General features: G+C 42.6%; 1 protein-coding gene across 2 annotated transcripts in view; it reads right to left on the bottom strand.

Annotated features, from left to right (window-relative positions):
• kif3a (kinesin family member 3A) overlaps positions 1 to 20,252 on the bottom strand; it is a 28,446-nt gene that overhangs the window by 7,542 nt on the left and 652 nt on the right. For both annotated transcript variants that reach the window (XM_065266545.2, XM_065266544.2), the window contains exons 2-10: positions 18,359 to 18,641; positions 17,085 to 17,229; positions 16,841 to 16,925; positions 16,420 to 16,525; positions 16,102 to 16,241; positions 15,831 to 16,028; positions 15,502 to 15,676; positions 14,776 to 14,874; positions 8,035 to 8,191 (exon numbers count right to left, since the gene is read on the bottom strand). In XM_065266545.2, the coding sequence (XP_065122617.1) occupies positions 8,035 to 8,191; positions 14,776 to 14,874; positions 15,502 to 15,676; positions 15,831 to 16,028; positions 16,102 to 16,241; positions 16,420 to 16,525; positions 16,841 to 16,925; positions 17,085 to 17,229; positions 18,359 to 18,641 (1,388 nt within the window). The remainder of the gene's footprint in view (positions 1 to 8,034; positions 8,192 to 14,775; positions 14,875 to 15,501; positions 15,677 to 15,830; positions 16,029 to 16,101; positions 16,242 to 16,419; positions 16,526 to 16,840; positions 16,926 to 17,084; positions 17,230 to 18,358; positions 18,642 to 20,252) is intronic.

Genomic DNA, 20,252 nt, shown 5'->3' with positions numbered 1-20,252 from the left:
TTTAAGGGCGCATGCTTGACCATAATGTATAGCTTGCAAAAAGCGCACACTTTGTTAACCTAATCTACACAAATGCAACAGTTATTTTTGCAAATCATAAATTATTACAATAAAAAATATTAACACATGAGATAAGGGAAATCATCGTGGTGAGCATTGTGGTGATAGTTTTTATTTATTGTGTGGCTGCGTTAAAAAATTCTCATGCAAATAACGATTAAAATATTTTCATAAATTTGTTGTGTGGCTGTATTACGTTTATTTTATGTAAATAATAATTAAAATGTTTTCATAAGAAACCTTAATGTATGTGAACTTGATTTGTAAGTGTACTTTGGGGTTGGACCTTGCTTGCGTTTCTTGGGTCCGATTTCAAAGCCCCCAAACCCTTTCAGCAGTGAGGGTTGAAGCAGCGATGTCCTCTGCTGGCGTCAGGTCATGTGTAGAGGCAGATCCACCTCCCGTTACACAGTGTGCCCGATTTATGCTGGCAAGCTTGGGATTCCCCCGTCTCCTGACATCATTGTAGCACTTGGCGCAACGATGGGGATGCCAGCTGATGAGACAACTGTGGCTATTTCCTCTCACGCCTGTTTAACCTACGCTGATTTGGGCGGGTTTCTCCCATCCCCATACAAAACAACTTTTCTGTCTTTGACTGCTCTTACAAGAACGTGGGTCTCCTCGGCTGTGAACCGCTCATGGTGTGCGCCTGGTAAATCCGTTATAATAATAGCAACCCGCCATGGAACTTGCGCCCTTGCGTTTAAAGGGAATGTTGGATAGCGTTCTGATTGGTTTATTTGACGTTACGCCCAAACCACACCTATGAATAATGAACCTAATTCAGACCAACCCCTTATTGATTTGCGCCTGGCGCAAGAGTTATTTCTCCCGCCGGGAAAATAGCAACAGCGCCCAAGATCCGCCCACAAAGTCACTTGCGCTTTGCACTTCGCACTTGCGTTTCAGATCGTTAAAATAAGGCCCTTATTGTATTACCAACAGTAACCTTGGAAACGGTGGTTCCAGCTCTTTTCAGTTCATTGACCAGCTCCTCCCGTGTAGTTCTGGGCTAATTTTCACCTTTCTAAGGATCATTAAGACCCCACAAGTTGAGATCTTGCATGGAGCCCTAGACCGACAGAGATTGACATTCATGTTTAGCTTCTTCCAAATTTTAATGATTGCTCCAACAGTGCACATTTATTCACCAAGCTGCTTGGCAATTTCCCTGTAGCCCTTTACAACCTTGTGGATGTGTAAAATTTTGTCTCTAGTGTCTTTGGATAGCAATTTGATCTTGGCCTTGTTAGTAGTTGAATTCTTACTGATTGTATGGGGTGGACAGGTGTCTTTATGCAGCTAACCACCTCAAACAGGTGCATCTAATTTAGGATAATAAATGGAGTGGAGGTGGACATTTTAAAGGCAGACTAATAGGTCTTTTAAGGGGCAAAAATCTAGCTGATGACAGGTGTTCAAATACTTATTTGCAGTTGTATCATACAAATAAACAGTTAATAAATCATACATTGGGATTTCTGGATTTTTTTTAGATTATGTCTCTCACAGTGGACATGCACCTACAATGACAATTTCAGACCCCTCCAGGGTGTTCAAATACTTATTTTCCTCACTATATATGAGGTCATCGTAGTTGAATGAACTGAAAACGTCCTTGTCACTAAAATAACAATTGTTACTGTAATGTACCTAGCTATGACATAGGATTTGTAAAAATTATGATTAAAAAGCAATGCTGCTCCATCAATATTGGAACTGGACTGTATGGCACAGCAGTCTTATGTGAGTAAAACATTTTAGTACTATGTGTCACTATTGCTTTGTTAGAAATTGCTTAATATGTCCTGATTGTGTGTAACATCAGTGTTTAACCACACAGTTAGTGATAAAGACTTACCACGCTTTCACACGCTGTAGCATCCTTTGTATGACTATGTCTGTGGTCAAGCCAACCTCAGTTTAAAAAGTCAAGCGATTTAGATTCTGATGTGCGCTGATTACCGTTTTGTAATTTCTAGGCCCATCGCGTTTGAAAATTTGTTGTTTGCTACTTCACCCATACCAATGTCATTTATGTGCATCACACCTAGAACATTTTATGGCTCGTACACTTATGGGTTAGTCCCTCCGGCTGCCATTTTCCACATCAGAAGACACAAACGAGAAAACAATTTCCCCACATGTAATGATGGAGGAGTTCGAAAACTGTTATCCAATCATAACAGTTGCCGTTTACTTCCAAACCAGGGTAGAAAACGCTTAGGTTACTCACGTAACCCCGGTTCCCTGAAATAACGGGAACGAAGCATTGCGTCAGTTTGCTGACGCTATGGGGGGGGAAACTCTGTTTACTCCGTGATTGAAGCCTATTGGTTAACGTCTGTAGAAAATACAGACCAATGACGTTTGAGCCCGCGCGGGGGCGTGGCACACGTCCCTATATAAGCCGGTGAAATACGTCAAGAGCTCATTATTATTCGACTGAAGCGCGCAGCCGAATAACACTCGCTGCGTAGACGTTTGTAGCACGGCCAGCGACGCAATGCTTCGTTCCCGTTATTTCAGGGAACCGGGGTTACGTGAGTAACCTAAGCGTTCCCTTTCAATACGGTTCACTTCGCATTGCGTCAGTTTGCTGACGCTATGGGGGAACGTAATCCCATCCCGCCGTGCATACACAACGGACTGAGGTGCCCTTACCGGAGAGACACTGCATGTGGCCCTAACCCAGCATATACATAGCTCTAGCGAGCGCAAGTGTAAGCACCATATATGAGACAGTAATACGCATACAGTGAAGTTTCTAAACGCACCATGATGCATATACAATAGAGCACGAGACGGCGGGTTCCCTGAGCGCGCCGCGAGCTGTGCGTGAATTATTAATAGGTAGCCATGACGGTGAGCTAGCAACGCACCGTGAAGGCATACAGAAACGCAATCGCGTGAATCATTAAGCCGATAAGACCTGTGCTTGTAAGGCAGGGACATCCAGGCTATAAAATCTGACAAACGTAGACGGCGAGGACCAGCCGGCCGCGTTACAAATGTCAATGATAGAAATCCCCGTAGACCAAGCCCAAGATGAAGCCATACCCCTCGTGGAGTGAGCTTTTAAACCAACTGGACAATGTTCATTCAGGGAGGCGTAAGCCAAAGCAATGGCTTCGACGATCCACTTAGATAGCCTCTGTTTAGTGAGCGGCATACCTAAGGAATGTTGTGCGAAGCTTACGAACAGCTGGTCTGACTTGCGGTATGAGGCAGAACGGTCCGTGTATATTCTTAACGCTCTGACGGGGCAGAGCGTGTTCGGGGTTTGTTCGCCGTCCGCCGTCGGAAGGGCGAGAAGTGAAACCACCTGAACTCTAAATGGCGTGGTCAAAACTTTAGGAATGTATCCCGCTCTCGGTCTAAGGATCACTTTGCTATCGTTAGGACCGAATTCCAGACACGACGGGTCAATTGAAAACGCGTGTAAATCGCCTACTCGTTTAACCGATGCCAACGCCAGGAGGAGAGCGGTTTTAAACGAGAGAGCGCGCAGGTCAGCCTGCTCGAGGGGCTCGAAAGGGGGACCGCGCAGCGCTTTCAGGACCGTGGACAGATCCCAAGACGGGACCGTGTTAGGTCGCGGTGGGTGTAGTCTGCGAGCGCCTCCGAGGAATTTAATGATTAGATCATGTTTTCCCACGGTGCGACCGGCGATAAGGGCGTGATTCGCCGTTATCGCCGCCACATACACTTTAAGCGTCGAGGGCGCGCGACCGCTGTCCAGCATTTCCTGCAGAAAGGAGAGAATATGCTCCACTTCACAGGTGTTTGGGTTTAAGTCTTTCGTCGTGCACCAATCAGAAAAAATAGACCACTTTTGAGCGTAAAGGCGCCTGGTAGATGGGGCCCTAGCTTCAGTTAGAGTATTTAACACTCGTCCTGAAAGGCGTGATGGTTGCCGTTCAGAGACCAAACGTGTAGATTCCATAGCTCCGGCTGTGGATGCCATATCGTCCCTCTCGCCTGAGATAGGAGGTCTTTCCTCAGCGGTACTGGCCATGGTGCTGATGTTTTCAGCTGCCATAGGTCGGGGAGCCACGGTTGATTGTGCCAAAACGGAGCGACCAGAATTATCGCGCATTTCGTCTCTCTTATCCTCTGAAGGACCTGTGGTAACAGGGCCACCGGAGGAAAAGCATACAGAAGACACGCCGGCCATGCTTGCGACAGGGCATCGTGATGTCTCGAGAAGAAGATCGGGCAATGCGCGTTCTCGTCTGATGCAAACAGATCGATCTCCGCCCGGCCGAAGACGGTCCATATTCTCTCGACCGTCTGAGGATGCAGTCTCCATTCTCCCGGCGGCGGACCGTTGCGCGAGAGAATGTCTGCACCCGTATTGGCTACACCCGGTACGTGAGTCGCTTTTAACGAATGTACGTTCGCGTGAGCCCATAATAAAAGCCGTTTCGCCAGCCTGGATAGGGAGCGAGATCTCAGCCCTCCTTGGTGGTTTATGAACGAAACCACCGTCATACTGTCCGACCGCACTAGAACGTGTTGATGTTGGAGTTTCGGTCGAAAGTGTCGTAGCGCTAAGATAACCGCCCACATCTCAAGGTGGTTGATATGTAGCTGAGACAACTGGTTGTTCCACGCACCGAAGGCGAGCTCGCCGTCGCAGTGAGCGCCCCAACCCGTCGCAGACGCATCCGTAGTCACCACTTTCCTCCTGCTCACGGAACCGAGCTCCGTGCCCGAGAGGAAAAGGTGAGGGGATGTCCATATCGAAAGCGCTTTCACGCAGCTGTACGTGATTTTGATTAATAAGCGGCCCGACAACCAAGCACGGGGCGGAACTTTCGCTTTCAACCAAAACTGAAGCGGCCTCATGAACAGCATTCCCAACGGTATTAGTGGGGATGCTGCTGCCATCAGACCCAGCATTTTCTGGAATCGTTTGAGAGGGAGATGCGAACCCGCTTTGAACGATGCCGCCTCGCGTCTGACCGTGAGCGCGCGTTCCTGTGTAAGCCATGCCCGCATCTTTAATGAGTCGAGCGTCGTGCCTAAGAACGTGATTCGCTGCGTGGGGGTGAGCAAACTCTTCTGGAGGTTGATTTTGAACCCCAAATTCTCCAAATGCTGGAGTACAACGGTCTTGTGCGCAGTAATTTCCCTCTCTGACTGTGCCAGAATAAGCCAATCGTCGAGGTAATTCAATATGCGGATGCCGCTCTGTCTGAGAGGGGCGAGAGCCGCATCCGCACATTTGGTAAATGTGCGTGGTGCCAGAGATAATCCGAAGGGCAGAACTTTGTACTGGTATGCTGTCCCGTCGAACGCGAATCTTAGGAACGGCCTGTGACGTGGCGCTATCGGAATGTGAAAGTAAGCGTCTTTCAGATCCACTGATATGAACCAATCGCCCGGTCGAATTAACGCCATGATTCGTCTGGCTGTAAGCATTTTGAACGGCCGTTTGGCAAGAGCGCGATTCAAAACGCGTAGATCCAATATCGGTCTGAGGCCGCCGTCTTTCTTTGGAACGAGAAAATAACGACTGTAAAAGCCTGATTCGCTTTGATCCGCCGGGACCGTCTCTATCGCGTCTTTTAGTAATAAAGAACGCACCTCTTCCCTGAGGATCTGTATACGATCGTCTGGGACAGTGGTGTAGAGAACGCCGCGAAACCGGGGTGGTCTCCGGGCGAATTGAAGTGAATAACCGTGTTGGATTACGTTTAGAATCCAGCCCGGCATACCGGGGGTGGATTGCCAAACGTGAAATTTGACGGCGAGCGTCGATATGCTTATGGACGTTAAGCCGTGTGTGTGTGTTTGTGTGTACAGAGGAGGAAATTTGCTCTTTTTGTGAAAAGGTAAAAATTTGTGTTTCGCTGTTACAGCGAGGGTGTGTCCAGCGCCCGAGGGGACTGAAACACGCAGAACTTTCGAGGGCGGGCCGGCCGAAGCGGGACCAGAGCCTCTTTTCCTCCTCAGACTCTCTTCAGGGAGGCGGTGCCGGCGTCGGGTCCAGCGTAATCCTAGGACGGGGACCGCGGCGTCGAGGCGGGCCAGCCGGTCGTGCAGGACGCTGGCGCTTGACCTCCGGTTCAGCTCTCGGCTGGGGCTGAGCTGGTGCTGGCTTAGGGCGTTGAGTTGGCGGCGGTTTTGGGCGGCCGGTCTCAGACGCTGAGGCAGATCGTTTCGGTAGAAAATGCCGCATAGCCTGCGACGATTTCTGTGCCTCAGTGAAGCGCTGGGTGAACCCCTCCACAGCGGAGCCGAAGAGCCCCGACGGTGACACGGGCGAGTCAAGAAGGGCAACCCGGTCCGTGTCCTTGATGTCCGTCAAGTTCAGCCACAGATGTCTCTCCAGAACAACCAGGCTGGCCATGGCTCTTCCTACAGCCTGAGTGGCGACTTTAGTGGCGCGAAGGGCCAGATCAGTCGCGCTGCGCAGGTTTTGAAAGGTCGACGGGTCCGGACCTGACTCGTCCATGTCACGGAGGAGTTTTGCCTGGTATACCTGCAGTACCGCCATCGTATGGAGAGCGGATGCAGCGTGTCCGTCGGCGGCGTAGGATTTCGACGCCAGGGTCGATGTCAGGCGACAGGGCTTCGACGGATGGTTCAACTTAGCCCTCCATCCGCCGGCTGAAGACGGGCAGAGATGGGCGGCGACAGTTTCCTCGAGCGGCGGCATCTTAGAGTAGCCGTGTTCGTCGGCGCCGTCCACTACGGAGAGGACGTGGGAGACGGCGCTCTGAGCTCGGGTGGAGTGGGGAGCACGCCAGGATTTGGTGAGCTCCTGGTGAACCTCAGGGAAAAACGGCGCCTGCCGTTGGCGGGATGATTGACGGCGCCCGGGCTGCAGAAACCACTCGTCCAACCGGCTGAGTTGAGGCTCTGACGGCGGCGACCACTTGATATTGAGCTCCGCCGTAGCTTGCGTCAAGATGCGGATGAGCTCAGAGTCGTGAGGACGCGACTCGGTAGGTTCATCAGCGGCGGCTGCGTGGGCGTCGTCATCCGAAGCCGCCCAATCCTCCAACTCCTCAGAGGATGACATCATCTCCAAGTTGTCACCGGACCCAAAGGAAACCATGCCGCTAGCACTCGGCAGGGGGCGTAAGTCCTCACGGGCGAAGGTGACAGGATGACGGCGGGGAGACAGAGCACGCGGGGGATGAGCCGGCGTGGACTCGGTCTCAGGGCGTCTTCCAGCTTCACGGCTCCGCTGCTGTTTAGGCGGGAGAGCACGGGAAGCCTTCCGTTTAAAGATCTCGAGGCGGGAGCGCAGCACCGCGATAGGAAGGAGCTCGCAGTGGGCGCAGCCCGCCTCGGTGAGTACGGCCTCGGCGTGGGCAGGACCCAGACAGATGACGCACTCTTTGTGGAAATCCTCCACGGGCAAAGGGGCTCGGCAGGAGCCGCAATGCCGAAGCGACATTATCTCAACGCGCTTCTGCTCTTTTAGATACTCTTTGTAGGCTCACCGGAAAGCGGCAGGGGAACACGCTGGTGTGTTGTAGTCCGCTGCAGTGCTTGGATCGACGGCGAGTAAGGGCTTCTTCTTCGGAGCAGCGAGAAGGTTCGCGCTGAAGGAGAAAAGTAATGAGCTCTTGACGTATTTCACCGGCTTATATAGGGACGTGTGCCACGCCCCCGCGCGGGCTCAAACGTCATTGGTCTGTATTTTCTACAGACGTTAACCAATAGGCTTCAATCACGGAGTAAACAGAGTTCCCCCCCCATAGCGTCAGCAAACTGACGCAATGCGAAGTGAACCGTATTGAAAGGGAAAGCCTATTACTTATCGCTTTTGAGGTTTTTGAATGTAAAACCTCATAACCTCATAAGTAGACCTCAGACAACCGTATAAAACAATAAAAACGCCCTATTCACTGCACCTTTACAATAATTCTGCAGAGATTGCAAAAAAAAAACAGTGATTGACAGAAACAGTGATGCTTGCTTAGCTTGTTTTAGTAAACCATCATAACTCACTGGGCTTTGAGAAGGTCCTTCTCTCTCTTCTCAAGTTCAGCACGGGCTTTGTTTCTCTCCTCCTCCTCCATGTCTAGTTTGGCCTCCAGTGCTTTCCTTTCCTCCTCGATCTTCGCCTGCATCTCCACCATCTTATCTGGAGACACCTTCTTTCTCCCTACACATGACATATTTGAAAACAGATTTTTAACAAAACAAAAAAAACAGAAATGCAAGAGAAAATACTCATTCAAAACCAATGCAACCATTTTAAAAGCCAACAGATATAGACTAAAGGCCACAAAAACTTTAATTAAAATAAACACATGTAAAAAAATTTTTAAACATATTTAGACTAAGTATAAAATACATATTGGATAGTCGTTTTAAGTTTGTTTATTGTTTTGATGAAACATGGCTCTTACTGAAACCGGAATTGGGTCACAGATCATCACTCATGTCTATACATCAATCATGGCAAGATTTTAATATAGCCAGTCAGATAAAAGCTTTATGTCTCAAATGTGGGACACCAAAACTGGAGGTGACAGGTTGCTTATTAGATCATAACACCAACCACGTTGGTCTTAAATTTCGAGCAGGGAAGTCACATGGCCAGCTAATTGCGTAAGAAAAGAGAAAACAGATGTATGATGCCAATATTTAAATGTTTTTTGTAAATGATTTGTATTTGTAAATAGGTCAGCGGGAAATGAGACTGCAAACACTGAACAGGAGTTTGATGGTAAGGGTGATGCCTGCCAGCCACTTATGGTGTGGTGTCCTATATTCCACTTCTGCTATGTCATTGTTTACACAAATGTACAAAAACACATTTACATTGTGCTACTTGTTGTTTCAGGTCATACACTCACCAACCTTTATTAGGTTGCTTGTTAACACAAATTGCTAATCAGCCAATGACATGGCAGCAACTCAATGCATTCAGGGATCTAGACGTGGTGAAGACGACCTATTTCAAAAATACCTGCTGATCTACTGGGATTTCCACGCACAGTTATCTCTAGGTTTTACAAAGACTTGTCCAAAAAAAGAAAATATCCAGTGAGCGGCAGTTGTGTGGATGTAAATGCCTTGTTGATGTCAGAGGAGAATGGGCAGATTGATTTGAGATGATAGAAAGGCAAAAGCAATCAACCACCGGTTACAACCAAGGTATGCAGAATGCAATCTCTGAATGCACAGCACGTCGAACACTAAAGCAGATGGGCTTCAGCAGCAGAAGACCACACCTGGTTCCATTCCTGTCAGCTAAGAACAGGAAACTGAGGCTACAATTCGCACAGGCTCACCAATATTGGACAATAGAAGATTGGAAAAACTTTTCCCAGTCTAAGGAGTCCCAATTTCAGCTGCAACATTCAGATGGTATGGTCAGAATTTGGCGTAAACAACATGACTGCCTTGTTTTCGGCCCCTTGGTAGCATCAATTGAGCATCGTTTAAACGCCACGGCCTACCTGAGAATTGTGCTGACCATGTCCATCCCTTTATGACCACTTCTGATAGTTACTTCTGACAGGACATTGCACCATGTCACAAAGATTTAAGGCAGTTCTGAAGCTAAAAGGGAGTCCCAACCCGGTACTAACAAGGGGTACAGAATAAAGTGGCCGTTGAGTGGATATGTTTTTAACCCTGGGGAAGTTTTGACCTGCACTGACATTTGTGCTTTTTCCAGTTGCTTAATGTCATAATAATGTAAAAAGTCTCATAACACTGTGTTCAGCACAAACTGGGCTACTATATTAGGTTAGCAACATGTCCATCACATGTTTGTATTTTTTTTGAGAAAAATGTTTATGCTTAGTTTTGAAAAAGCTAAATTTTTAAGTCACTGATATATGTCCACAAAACTCATTCTAAACATGTTTTTACAAGGCTCACAAGAAATCAGGATCTAGTAGTCTAGAGTTTTTTTCTTCAAAATTATGTGAAAATCATTCTGCTTACTCATTCACATATAACAATATGAAGAGTTTGGTTACAAAACGCAATAAATCCATTTTGACTAATTTCGGTAAAAATGTTTTTTCTATACCAAGAAGGTGACAAGATGAAAACCACTATTTTCTGTTACAAACTTTCACATTGCGGGCCCTATCATACACCTGGCGCAATGCAGCGCAATACGCGATGCAAGTGTCTTTTGCTAGTAACCTGCCGTAATTATCATTTTCACATTTAGCGCCACGTTGTTTAAATAGCAAATGCAGTTGCACCTAATTTTGCGCCCATGGGTGTGATCAGACGCATTGTTGGCGCGTTGCTATTTTGAGGCAACTGAAATAGACTACGCCATTGACCAACTAAAACCTGGTCTAAAGTCTATGGCGCAATAGTGTTTTTGTTATTTAAGGAGCGCGTTAGTAATATGCGCCTATAAAAGGGACGACAACGCAGGTTTGCTTATCACGCACATGAATGCGCAGCAGCACAAAAACCCTTTTAAATATGAAAAATTAAAGCATTCAAATGTAAAAGATTATTATTGAGTCTCTTGGACATAAATGAGGACCGATTATGAGACGTTAGGCATATGGAGCAGCTTCACCTGTAGCCTGGTAAGAAAATAAATGCTTTGCTTTTAACAAATGCATCTGTTTTTAAATGTTTTTTAAATGCTACCCTAAGGATTTATTGTATATGATGACTCTGTACTTGTGGATATGATAAGATGAGAACCTTTTTTAAGTAATGCTTTTAAAAAATACATGGTGCTGTCCGAGTGCTGAAACGGCTCTCCGCACGTTTGTAAATCTTTTATCTCTTGTTTGTATTTTTAGAGTACAAACCTTTTCTTGCATATTTGCTAATTATTTTATGAGATTACAATGATTATGTAGGATATCAATTCATTTACAGCAATTAAAGCCTACTATTTTTACTTCCATGACTGAAGAAAACGTCTTTTAAAAGTTTTTAATCCAAAAAATAATAATTTCAATACAAATAAAAACCACACATTTTTTTAACATTAATCTTAAACTGGTGGTCTTCGTCCTCCGCTTAGTTTTTCAGTCTCCAAATTCCGATTTCTAAATAGGGATTAGGCATGTCAAATGTGACGCTCGTGTGTACTGTTTGATGGCAGCACAAAGAAATTTCTTGTGACTGGAGAAAACTTAAAAGGATTTAGATGTATGTTTGCTGCACTCGGATAAAACATTACAACACAGCAATCAATAGAGAAACTGGATCAGGGATTGAGTGACAGCGGGCGTGAGGATCTTCATGCATATGGATCGTCTTAGCTCTTTCACTTCAATGGTGTGGAGTCTGGTGATCTCAGCTAATTTTAGTAATGAGGTAACAGGAGAAAGACGGTACGTCTCCCTCTTCTTTTACAGTTACCACCAAATGACAATATTTGTTTCAATTTTACTAACATGCATTTCTGTTTATTTTCTTTATTTTGCAAAAAGCACAACATTCTGTTTTAATTAAGAGTGGACACAAAAACTAGACACATGATGTATAAATGTATGTATAAAATCAGCAGAGTACTCTAAGTCTCTTTGCGGAGTGATTGAAAAAATAAAGAGTTGGCGGCACCCACGCCATAGTCGGCCCCAGAGAGTTAATAAAAGGGAAAAAAATTATTACTTGCTTGCTTTACATTTCACACCACAGGCATCCTTTACAACCTGATTAGATCATAACACATTCGTATCTTTTACACATGTACTTTTGCAACTAAATGACTTAAGTCGGATGTGAAATGGCAAACCTGATGTCAATGAGTACTGTATACGTTACATATAGTACAAAGGGGAATTACAGTAGATATGTTTAGACTACTTTACAGCTTATTGTTGCAAAGAATCACCTACTCTGACTGGAAAAAATAATCCCACACTATAACGCTTCAAAGGTTTTAACTTTATGTGGGATTTGGTGCAGCAGTCGATTGGTTGAACAGAGAAACATACAACTTATAAAACAATACTTTGACGTCAACATTTCATCTTAAATATCAATTACTCAACGGGTTAAAAGCGAACCAAGCAAGTGAATCAAGACCATAAAGAGGTGGTCTTGGTACGCTTTCAAATGAACTCTGTAACAGTTTGTTTGTGGTGAGAACGCAATCCGACCTCGAAATGACCTAAATGCAAAAAGTGCTGCACATTTTTGAACTGACGTAGTCGGCTGTGTATTATTGGATGAGAAAGTGTTTGTTGACAGTTAGCACGAGCAACAAAAGGCTGATGCCAGCTAGCGGACAAACTTTGCATTATTTTCAGGCCGCATCCGCGCTTCAGTCTCTAAATGAATAATTTGACTAAAGTGGTGTATACAAACTATGCAGTATATAACGACGAGGAATACAATCAGAATGCGCAGTCGTCTCTCCATACTACTGTATATAAACAGCGCTGTGATGACTGCTGTATTTTCCTCTTCTTTTGTTTACTTCCGGGGTTCTGTTGAAATTTCCCACACGTTGATTCTGGCTAACGAGTGATGTGGATGTTATCACATGACTGCATTTTGTTCTTTCAACTGGTTCGGACCAGAGCAATTAGTGTGGTGTGAAAGGAAACCAAAACTGTAAAAAAAAGTCAAGGGGCATCAATTAAACTGCTAAAAAAGCTACAATGTATATTTTTTGCCTTTGTTAAGTGCAAAGGCCCTTGAACTTTTCCAAAATGTTTTCTGAACGCTCCCTCTCTTTGGCTGGACAGTCTGGTACTCCCGCCCCACACTCTTGTCATTGCTTAAGCCAATGTTCGACTTTCCAAGCTTGTATTATTTTATGGAATCTTTCATTAGCATGCGACAGGGACGTTATTTATACATTAAAACTAAAGACATTTTCTCTGAGAAAACACCTAAAAATTAGGCGTATGTGGGCAGAGAGAGAGCCATTACCGGACGCAGAGCACATACTGTAACAGTAAAGCATATACGCATAATGAAACCACATCTGCTTGATCTGATGGCCTAGACAAGCAAATCTTTCTCCAGTGATAAAAATTCTTTGAACCTCAGCAAAAAAGTCAGGGGGCATCAATTAAACTGCAAGGATACATTTAACAAGAACTTAAAGGGGGGAAGGTTAAAGCTATTTCATGCATTCTGACTTATTATCACTGTTTAAGAGTGAGATTCCTCATGCTATACATAGACGAAGTGTCAAAAAAGCAGTTGGAAGTGTGACAGAGTATTTCTGTGCCAAATGCACTTCACCAGGGTTCGTACAAGTTTCGAAAAGTTTTTTTATGAAAGATAAATACGTAACAATCTTGCTTTATTTCTTTTAGGGGCAATTTTGGTGCAAGAAGTACAGTGCAAGTCTTTAAATGAGCACTTTAACTGGAATAGCGCACAAACACGCCAACCAAGAACTTATACAACATCAAGGTCACCAAAGAAGTGTGTTGTTTGTGATTTAAGTTTGTTCAGCTTCCCAAAGAACCCAGCATTATGTAAACAATGGATATAGTTTTTTTATCCGTGGAAGCAGCGGAGTTGTGCGTGTGTGTTTGTTTGTTTAACGCTTGATTTTGTTGAAATGGGGCAGTCCCATCCGGGCCATGAGTTACAGATGGTAAGTAAAACTGCACCAAATGTCTGTGTTTTATTGACAATCGGAAGTGCATATAATGTTAATGACATGAACATGTAGGGAATCATGAACATGTAGGGAATCGTACGTTATCCAGACATAGTGGGATGATGTTTTGTGTCTGTTGATCGAGGGGGCCGGTTTATTTGGAAAGAATAAATAAAGCTTATCTGTCTTTTATAAATCTGATAAAACTAAAGACTCTTTGAACACATGAAGGATGTAATACTACTCTATAGGTACTCAAGATGAACTCTTTCCCCTTTCAGCATTTTAAAAAATGTTGTGAGCCAGCACCAGCATTTTTTATGATTTTCACAAAAGCCTTCCAGAAATGTCTTCTTTTAATATATAAACATTCAAATGAAAGAACAGATCCTCTGCTTTAAAAAAGCAAAACATTTAATTCTATCTTAAGTTGTTCTCTTTTTATCAACTCTCAAATATGGGTTTCTTCAAAAATACGATAACTTGCAGGTCTCAATGGCAGGGAAAGAGTTAACATGGAATAAGCAGAAACAGCGTGTATTATGTGACCTGTATTATGAATGTGCATCTCTTTGACCTCAAAAATTGATGTGTTAATTTTTTACACATTGTGTGTGTCATGCCATTTAGGCGTTATTTCATGTTAAAATAAATGAAAGGGACAACACAAGTTGTGTTAAAAACAGTGACGGGAGTAACGCATTACAAAGTAATTCCGTTACTGTAATTCCACTACTTTTAGCTGTAATGAGCATGTAACAAAGTTTTTTTTTTTATCAAGTAACGCAGTTACAATTACTGAAATTTAAATGAGTTGGTTACTCGCGTTACTCTATTTTATGATATATCCCTATACTAACACACCTTCTGTGTTATAATTCATTGTGCCACCCACCACGGTCCTGCGATGTTAAATCAGAAATGTCTTGTCTGTTCATTTATCACAAAATAGAGTAACGCAGTGTTATAAGAAACAGATGTTGCATTTTATTACTAACATTTCACTACCAGGCTATAAAGGTTTTTAATAAAGAATAACTGGTAAGACATAGGAAGCATAATTTTTCTAAAAAACTTTTTTTAATGCCATTACAGCTTCTATGGCTAAATTCATGCTAAGATTTAGTAATTAATTATTTAGTAATACCCACATATTTTGGTTATTAACAAGAAATTCATACCTCTCCGTTTCCTGCGTCTCTCCCCTCCATCACCCACTTCATCTTCACCTTCATCCATGTCATCCGATGCACTTTCATCAGAGCCAGAGATCTCCTCACCTGAGCAGAAACAGTCACAAATCAGTGCTGGATCTCTGAGGACTTCTATGTTTTGAACACATATCTATAGACGGTTTCATCGGACGCACACATGTTTCCGCGGTTACATGCCTGGCCTGAAGTTAACTTCCTGTCTGTGCTTGTTTATCAATCTGGTTATAGCGGCTAAACTGACCTCTGGAACAAATACCTTGTGGAAAATAAAAATTTTATTTCAAAAAGACGAGGAGAGACAGTGGGTGTGGATTATCACTGTGCGGATTTGGCACCCAGGCAAGAATTTAAGGATCTGTAGTAGGTGACACCAATTAGCTATAATGTGAATTAAGGTAATCTACTGGTTATTTATTTAGCTTGTTATAAAAATAATCTACTCCAGAAGGACTCTGTTGTTATTTTTTTTTGCAGAAGTCCACCAGAAGTTAAGTTTGGTTAGTTTATAAATTCTAGACAAATGGTGACCACAATGAAGATGCTAGAATGTAAAAGTTTGCATATTTTCTTAGATTTTGTTCCCAAAGTTACATTCGTGTTATTCCATATTTTGATACTATTGTTTATAAAATATTACTAGAATAATTAATTGACCCTAAACTTCTGAGCGAAAATGAAACTGATCTATTGTACCTTCTTCCAGTTTCTTCTTGAGCTCTTCAATTTCCTTCTGAAATTGGCGTAACAAAGCATCCTTCGGGTCCTCATTAATTCTGGCCTTATTCTTGATGTTCTTAGCACGGTTGGCATATCGGAGAGTACTGATAGTCTCATCGTAGTTGTAATCTGCTGGTCCAATGTTAGCACACTGCGGGATAATAAAAAAACAAATTTATACTGCATTTTTATCCAAAGCGACAGTAAATTTAAGTCATACATTGTATTTGTGCATTCCCTAGGAAGTTATCAGATGCTAACTGAAATTCGATACTATAATAAAATCAAAAGTCAGGAGATTGTACCATCATGGTTTTGGAGTTTCCTCCGAGGGAGTCCTGTAACAGTCGGGTGAGTTTCGAATTCCTGTAGGGCACATGAGTGCTTTTGCCATCCACTAGTGCAGAGATTACGTTTCCCAGTGTAGACAGGGACAGGTTGATTTTAGTGGCCTCTTTAAGACGTTGACCTGTGGCTCCGGTTTTCCCCTGCCTTTCAGATCCCTAAGCAACAAAACAATTCCCTCAATAATAGCAAAAATCTTTTAAAATAATCCCACATGGTTTGCCTGCTTACCGCAAGGTCAACCAGGTGTAGTTTGCCCATGCGGACATGTTGATTCCCATCTACGCCCTTCTCGCTGCACTCGATAGTTATGGTGAAGATCGCATGAGAGCGAGAACTGTGCTCATTCATGTTGGTCGCACCGACAGATCCTGGGTATGGAAAAATAACACATAGGGGTTAGCGATGCCTGGACTTCCTGTTACGGAAGTTATGGTGTTCAACACACTAGTTTGAGCTTTATATTTCTTAAAGATGTTTTGAATCAAAGAATTACATTAAGATGCATGGAATTCGATTTGTAGACAAAAATAGTGAAAATGTATTTACGGTTTTTATGGCCAAGGGTCATAATCCGGTCCATGTCATCAGCATTGTTTACCACATAACCAGAAAGATCCTTGATATAAACTCCAACATCAGGCCTCTCCTTAACCTGCAATATGTTGTTAAAATTTATCATTTGCATTTCTAGGGCTTATCATTCAAAACTGCATGTTGCCCAAGTTGCCTCATTAAACAGGCTGTGGTCAAGTCAGACTTCCTTTGTAACAACAAATCTAAATTTGTTGTAATTTTAATGCATGTTCTGTGGAAATCTGTAGGTGCGTGTTAAACACAGGTCTACACATTAGCAAAACGCTCCATTAACAGTTCTCGATGTGTAAGATACGTGAAGTGTTGAAAAAACCCAAAGGAGCACGTCTGAGTAATTGACACACAGACCTCTGGCCTTTCAGACATTTCTCACCTCAAGCCTCTGCATCTGGTCCTTTCCTAACAGGTCCCTCACTTCTTCGTTGTAAATTTCCAAATAAGAAACTCTTACCAGAAACCTGTGGTTAATAATACACGTCAGCGGTATGTATTTTAATAATGTGAATGCTGCTATCTTGAAAGGCATGACAAGTCATAACAAACTATGAGAAATTCCCTAAATCACAAGCATTTAAAAAACCAACAAAGAGACCTCTCCAAACCAAACCAGTTCTCACCTAGTGTCACCTTCTGCTTTTGCAATGTGACCAAATACATGAGCAAATGAATTAGGAATGATGCCCCTGAGTTCAGGCACTGCTCTGACGCCCTCCATTGTAAAGGTTTTACCTGTGCCTGTTTGACCATATGCAAATATGGTTCCTGAAGAAAATGAAACAGATTGTGTTATGATAAAACATAGTAAAAATGTATAGCATCAACATGAAACCTACCAAGCAGAATAAAAAATATATCTAATATCATCTATATTTTAAGATTTATTCTGTGACCCTGTTTGTGAAATCCAGTCTTAAGACTCGTAGGGGCAGTATCCCAGACAGGGTTTGGATTAATCCAAGACAAGGCCTTAGTTATAAGGACATTTAGGTAGTTTTTACAAACAACCCTTACCCGGACGGCTTATCTTGGTCACAGACTAAAATGCATGTTTGCCTTAATTGAAAAACACCTTGCATCTTAACATATATCAGTGCTATTGTCTCAGGATACATACCAGTATTGTAAGTAAAGTTTGTTTGTAAAAAAAAGGTGTTTCTAAATCTAGTTGTCATAAACAAATGAGTAATGTCCACTCCAATAACTGACGAGAGACGGATGACGTGAACTCCCCTGCTTCATTCTCATTGGTAGTCGCTCCCGAATGTCTCTCATAATTTGAAAAGTTAAACATTTCACAACTTTTTCACATGACTGGACACGACCCATTCAGTCGCAAACAGTTAAGGGGGTAAACGCAGATCAGCGCGGCAAAAAAAATGTTACACATTGTTTTCTATGAGTGTACGCAAACTGGCGCCTAAGCTTGCGCTATTTAATGTACACTTTCAGTTCTACGATACCTCTGAGTTGTCCTAGACGCAACTCGACGTGGTGCTGAGCTGCGCGTCTGGTGGGTGACCCCCTTTACTGACACTCGTGTAGCCAGAAGTCGGCAATTAAAATCAATGAAATTGCGTCGCTCTGCTACTGCTAGTTGCTGCTAGTCTGATTGCAGCTTAAGTTTAAATTATTAATTTTTTTAAATATTATTTTTATGACGTATATTATGTGGAAAAAACAGTGGTATGCATGTGACGCATCTGTCACACACCATGTATATGACGTAAATGAAAGACGTTTCCAGTATTTTCAGTATTCACTATTTGTGGTTGCAAAATTTTTTTCATGGCAAGTATGACCTTTAGTATTGCCCTAAAAAATGATGCATTTCATAAACTAAGCCAGTCTATACTTTACTATACAATACTGTTGGAAATGTCTTTTTACTTACCGTTGTAACCCTCTAATACAGAGTCAATGATGGGTCGGGCTGTTAAGTTATACACATCCAGCTGTTTACTATCTTGACCGAAAACTGTGTCAAAGGTGAACGTCTTTGGTGGCTCACTAGTCATATCACTTTTGTTGACAGTAATGGTGCCTCTGATCTCATCCACAGTAACAGCCTGCCTGTATCCCATCATCTTCTCTTTCTCGTTGAGAGGTCGACATCTCACCACCACCTTCACGTTATCACTCACCTCCAACTTCTCTGGTTTATCCAGCTTATTACTCTAAACAAATTTAGACAGGTTTAAAACATTATTACAATTTTGTTACAAAAACAACATTATAAGCACAAGCACACACAGATCTTTAGTTCAAGTGATGCTGAAGGGTGTTTTCACACTTGAGTCCTCTTTAAAAGAACCAAACTCAGACCACTTAAAGAGGACCAAGAGGTAAACCAAGTCAATAAGGACCAAGGTCACTTTACGTTCAATGGTTTCAAATTGCGTTGATGGTAGTGTCATTGTGTCGAATAGCGTTTTACAGCTTTACACAGTGGTCCAAGTTCATTATATATATATTTTTTTTTTTTTTTGATGGGGGAGTATGGGGGGATTATCCCCCCTCTGGTCTCTATAGACGGTTTCAGCAGTAACAAAATAAACAAGCGGCTTTCGTGGTCAACACGTAACTTCCAGTAAACTCCGCTAAGAATAAATAACAACGAAGTCATTTTAAAGTAGTTTATTTATATAACAAGTAAAATAAATAATTAATGGTCATCAAATGGCTTTATAAACGGCATAAAATAAAGATAATTTAATATAAGTAAAAAACAGTGCCACCCAATAGTGCAAACAACAGTAAAATCACGATTGGAGAATTACTGTCAATCCATACTCAGAAATTCCAAATGTCGCCAAGCACCAATAGTCTGGTTCAGCACGAAAACAGCCAAATAATAAATAAAAAGGATTTTAAGCAGAATATAATCGTATTTTACAGGGCCGTCACAAAACAAATCCTAGAAATATTACCATTGACGATGAGCCAGCAAAAACTAACATCGTTAATCGAGGGGAACTCCCAGGATGACACAGGAAAGCAAAAAATAGGTCAGCAAGTCCGTCATCGAACAGACTATTTTATTCGAAGTAGGGATATTTATTTTTATATGTCTGGCACAAAGTGAACCATACTTAGACCACCTCCCTAGAAGGTATCAGTTCGGTTCACTTTCAAGAGGTCTGACACCGTTTGGCATGTTCACATATGGGCCAAAAACCCAGCAAACCACGTTCAGACCTCTTAAAAGAACCAAGTTTGAAAACACCCCAACACAATCATAAGATAAATGTACTCTAAGCATCTGGCTATGTTTATATAGACACAGCCACAAAATTACCTTTGTAAACCATCATTTACAGAAATAGTTCACCCAAAGATTCATCACAATGACATCATTATTTACACTCATGTTGTTTAAAATAAATGTCTATAAAGGGATGTTATGTCTGCCAAATGCATAAATGTAAATACTAAATTTAATTGTACAGAAAAAAGAAGAATCTCACAAATGTATTTCTTGTGTTTCACAGAATAACAATACAAGTATGAGTAAATGAAATTATATTAAATCGTTTTCACATAATAAATAAACTTCTCTTTATGATAAACTAATTATTTTAACCAAACCACCATAGTGTCTACAATCATTAAATTAATAAAACATATAACAAATCAATATGGGATGTCCTCCAAACGGCATTTCTTTTATTAACGACCATGATAGCTGAAATTCAAGAAATTACAACTTTTATTTGCAGAAATAGTACTGTTTCAATGTAAAAACTATTCATTGTAGCGGACGTGTAGTAGTTGGTTTATGGTTTAGT

This window comes from Paramisgurnus dabryanus, chromosome 16 (assembly GCF_030506205.2).
Source record: "Paramisgurnus dabryanus chromosome 16, PD_genome_1.1, whole genome shotgun sequence".
NCBI classification, from domain to species: Eukaryota; Metazoa; Chordata; class Actinopteri; order Cypriniformes; family Cobitidae; genus Paramisgurnus; species Paramisgurnus dabryanus.
The sequence above is the reverse complement of the archived record's forward strand: the minus strand, read 5'-3'. Positions and strand labels throughout refer to the sequence as shown.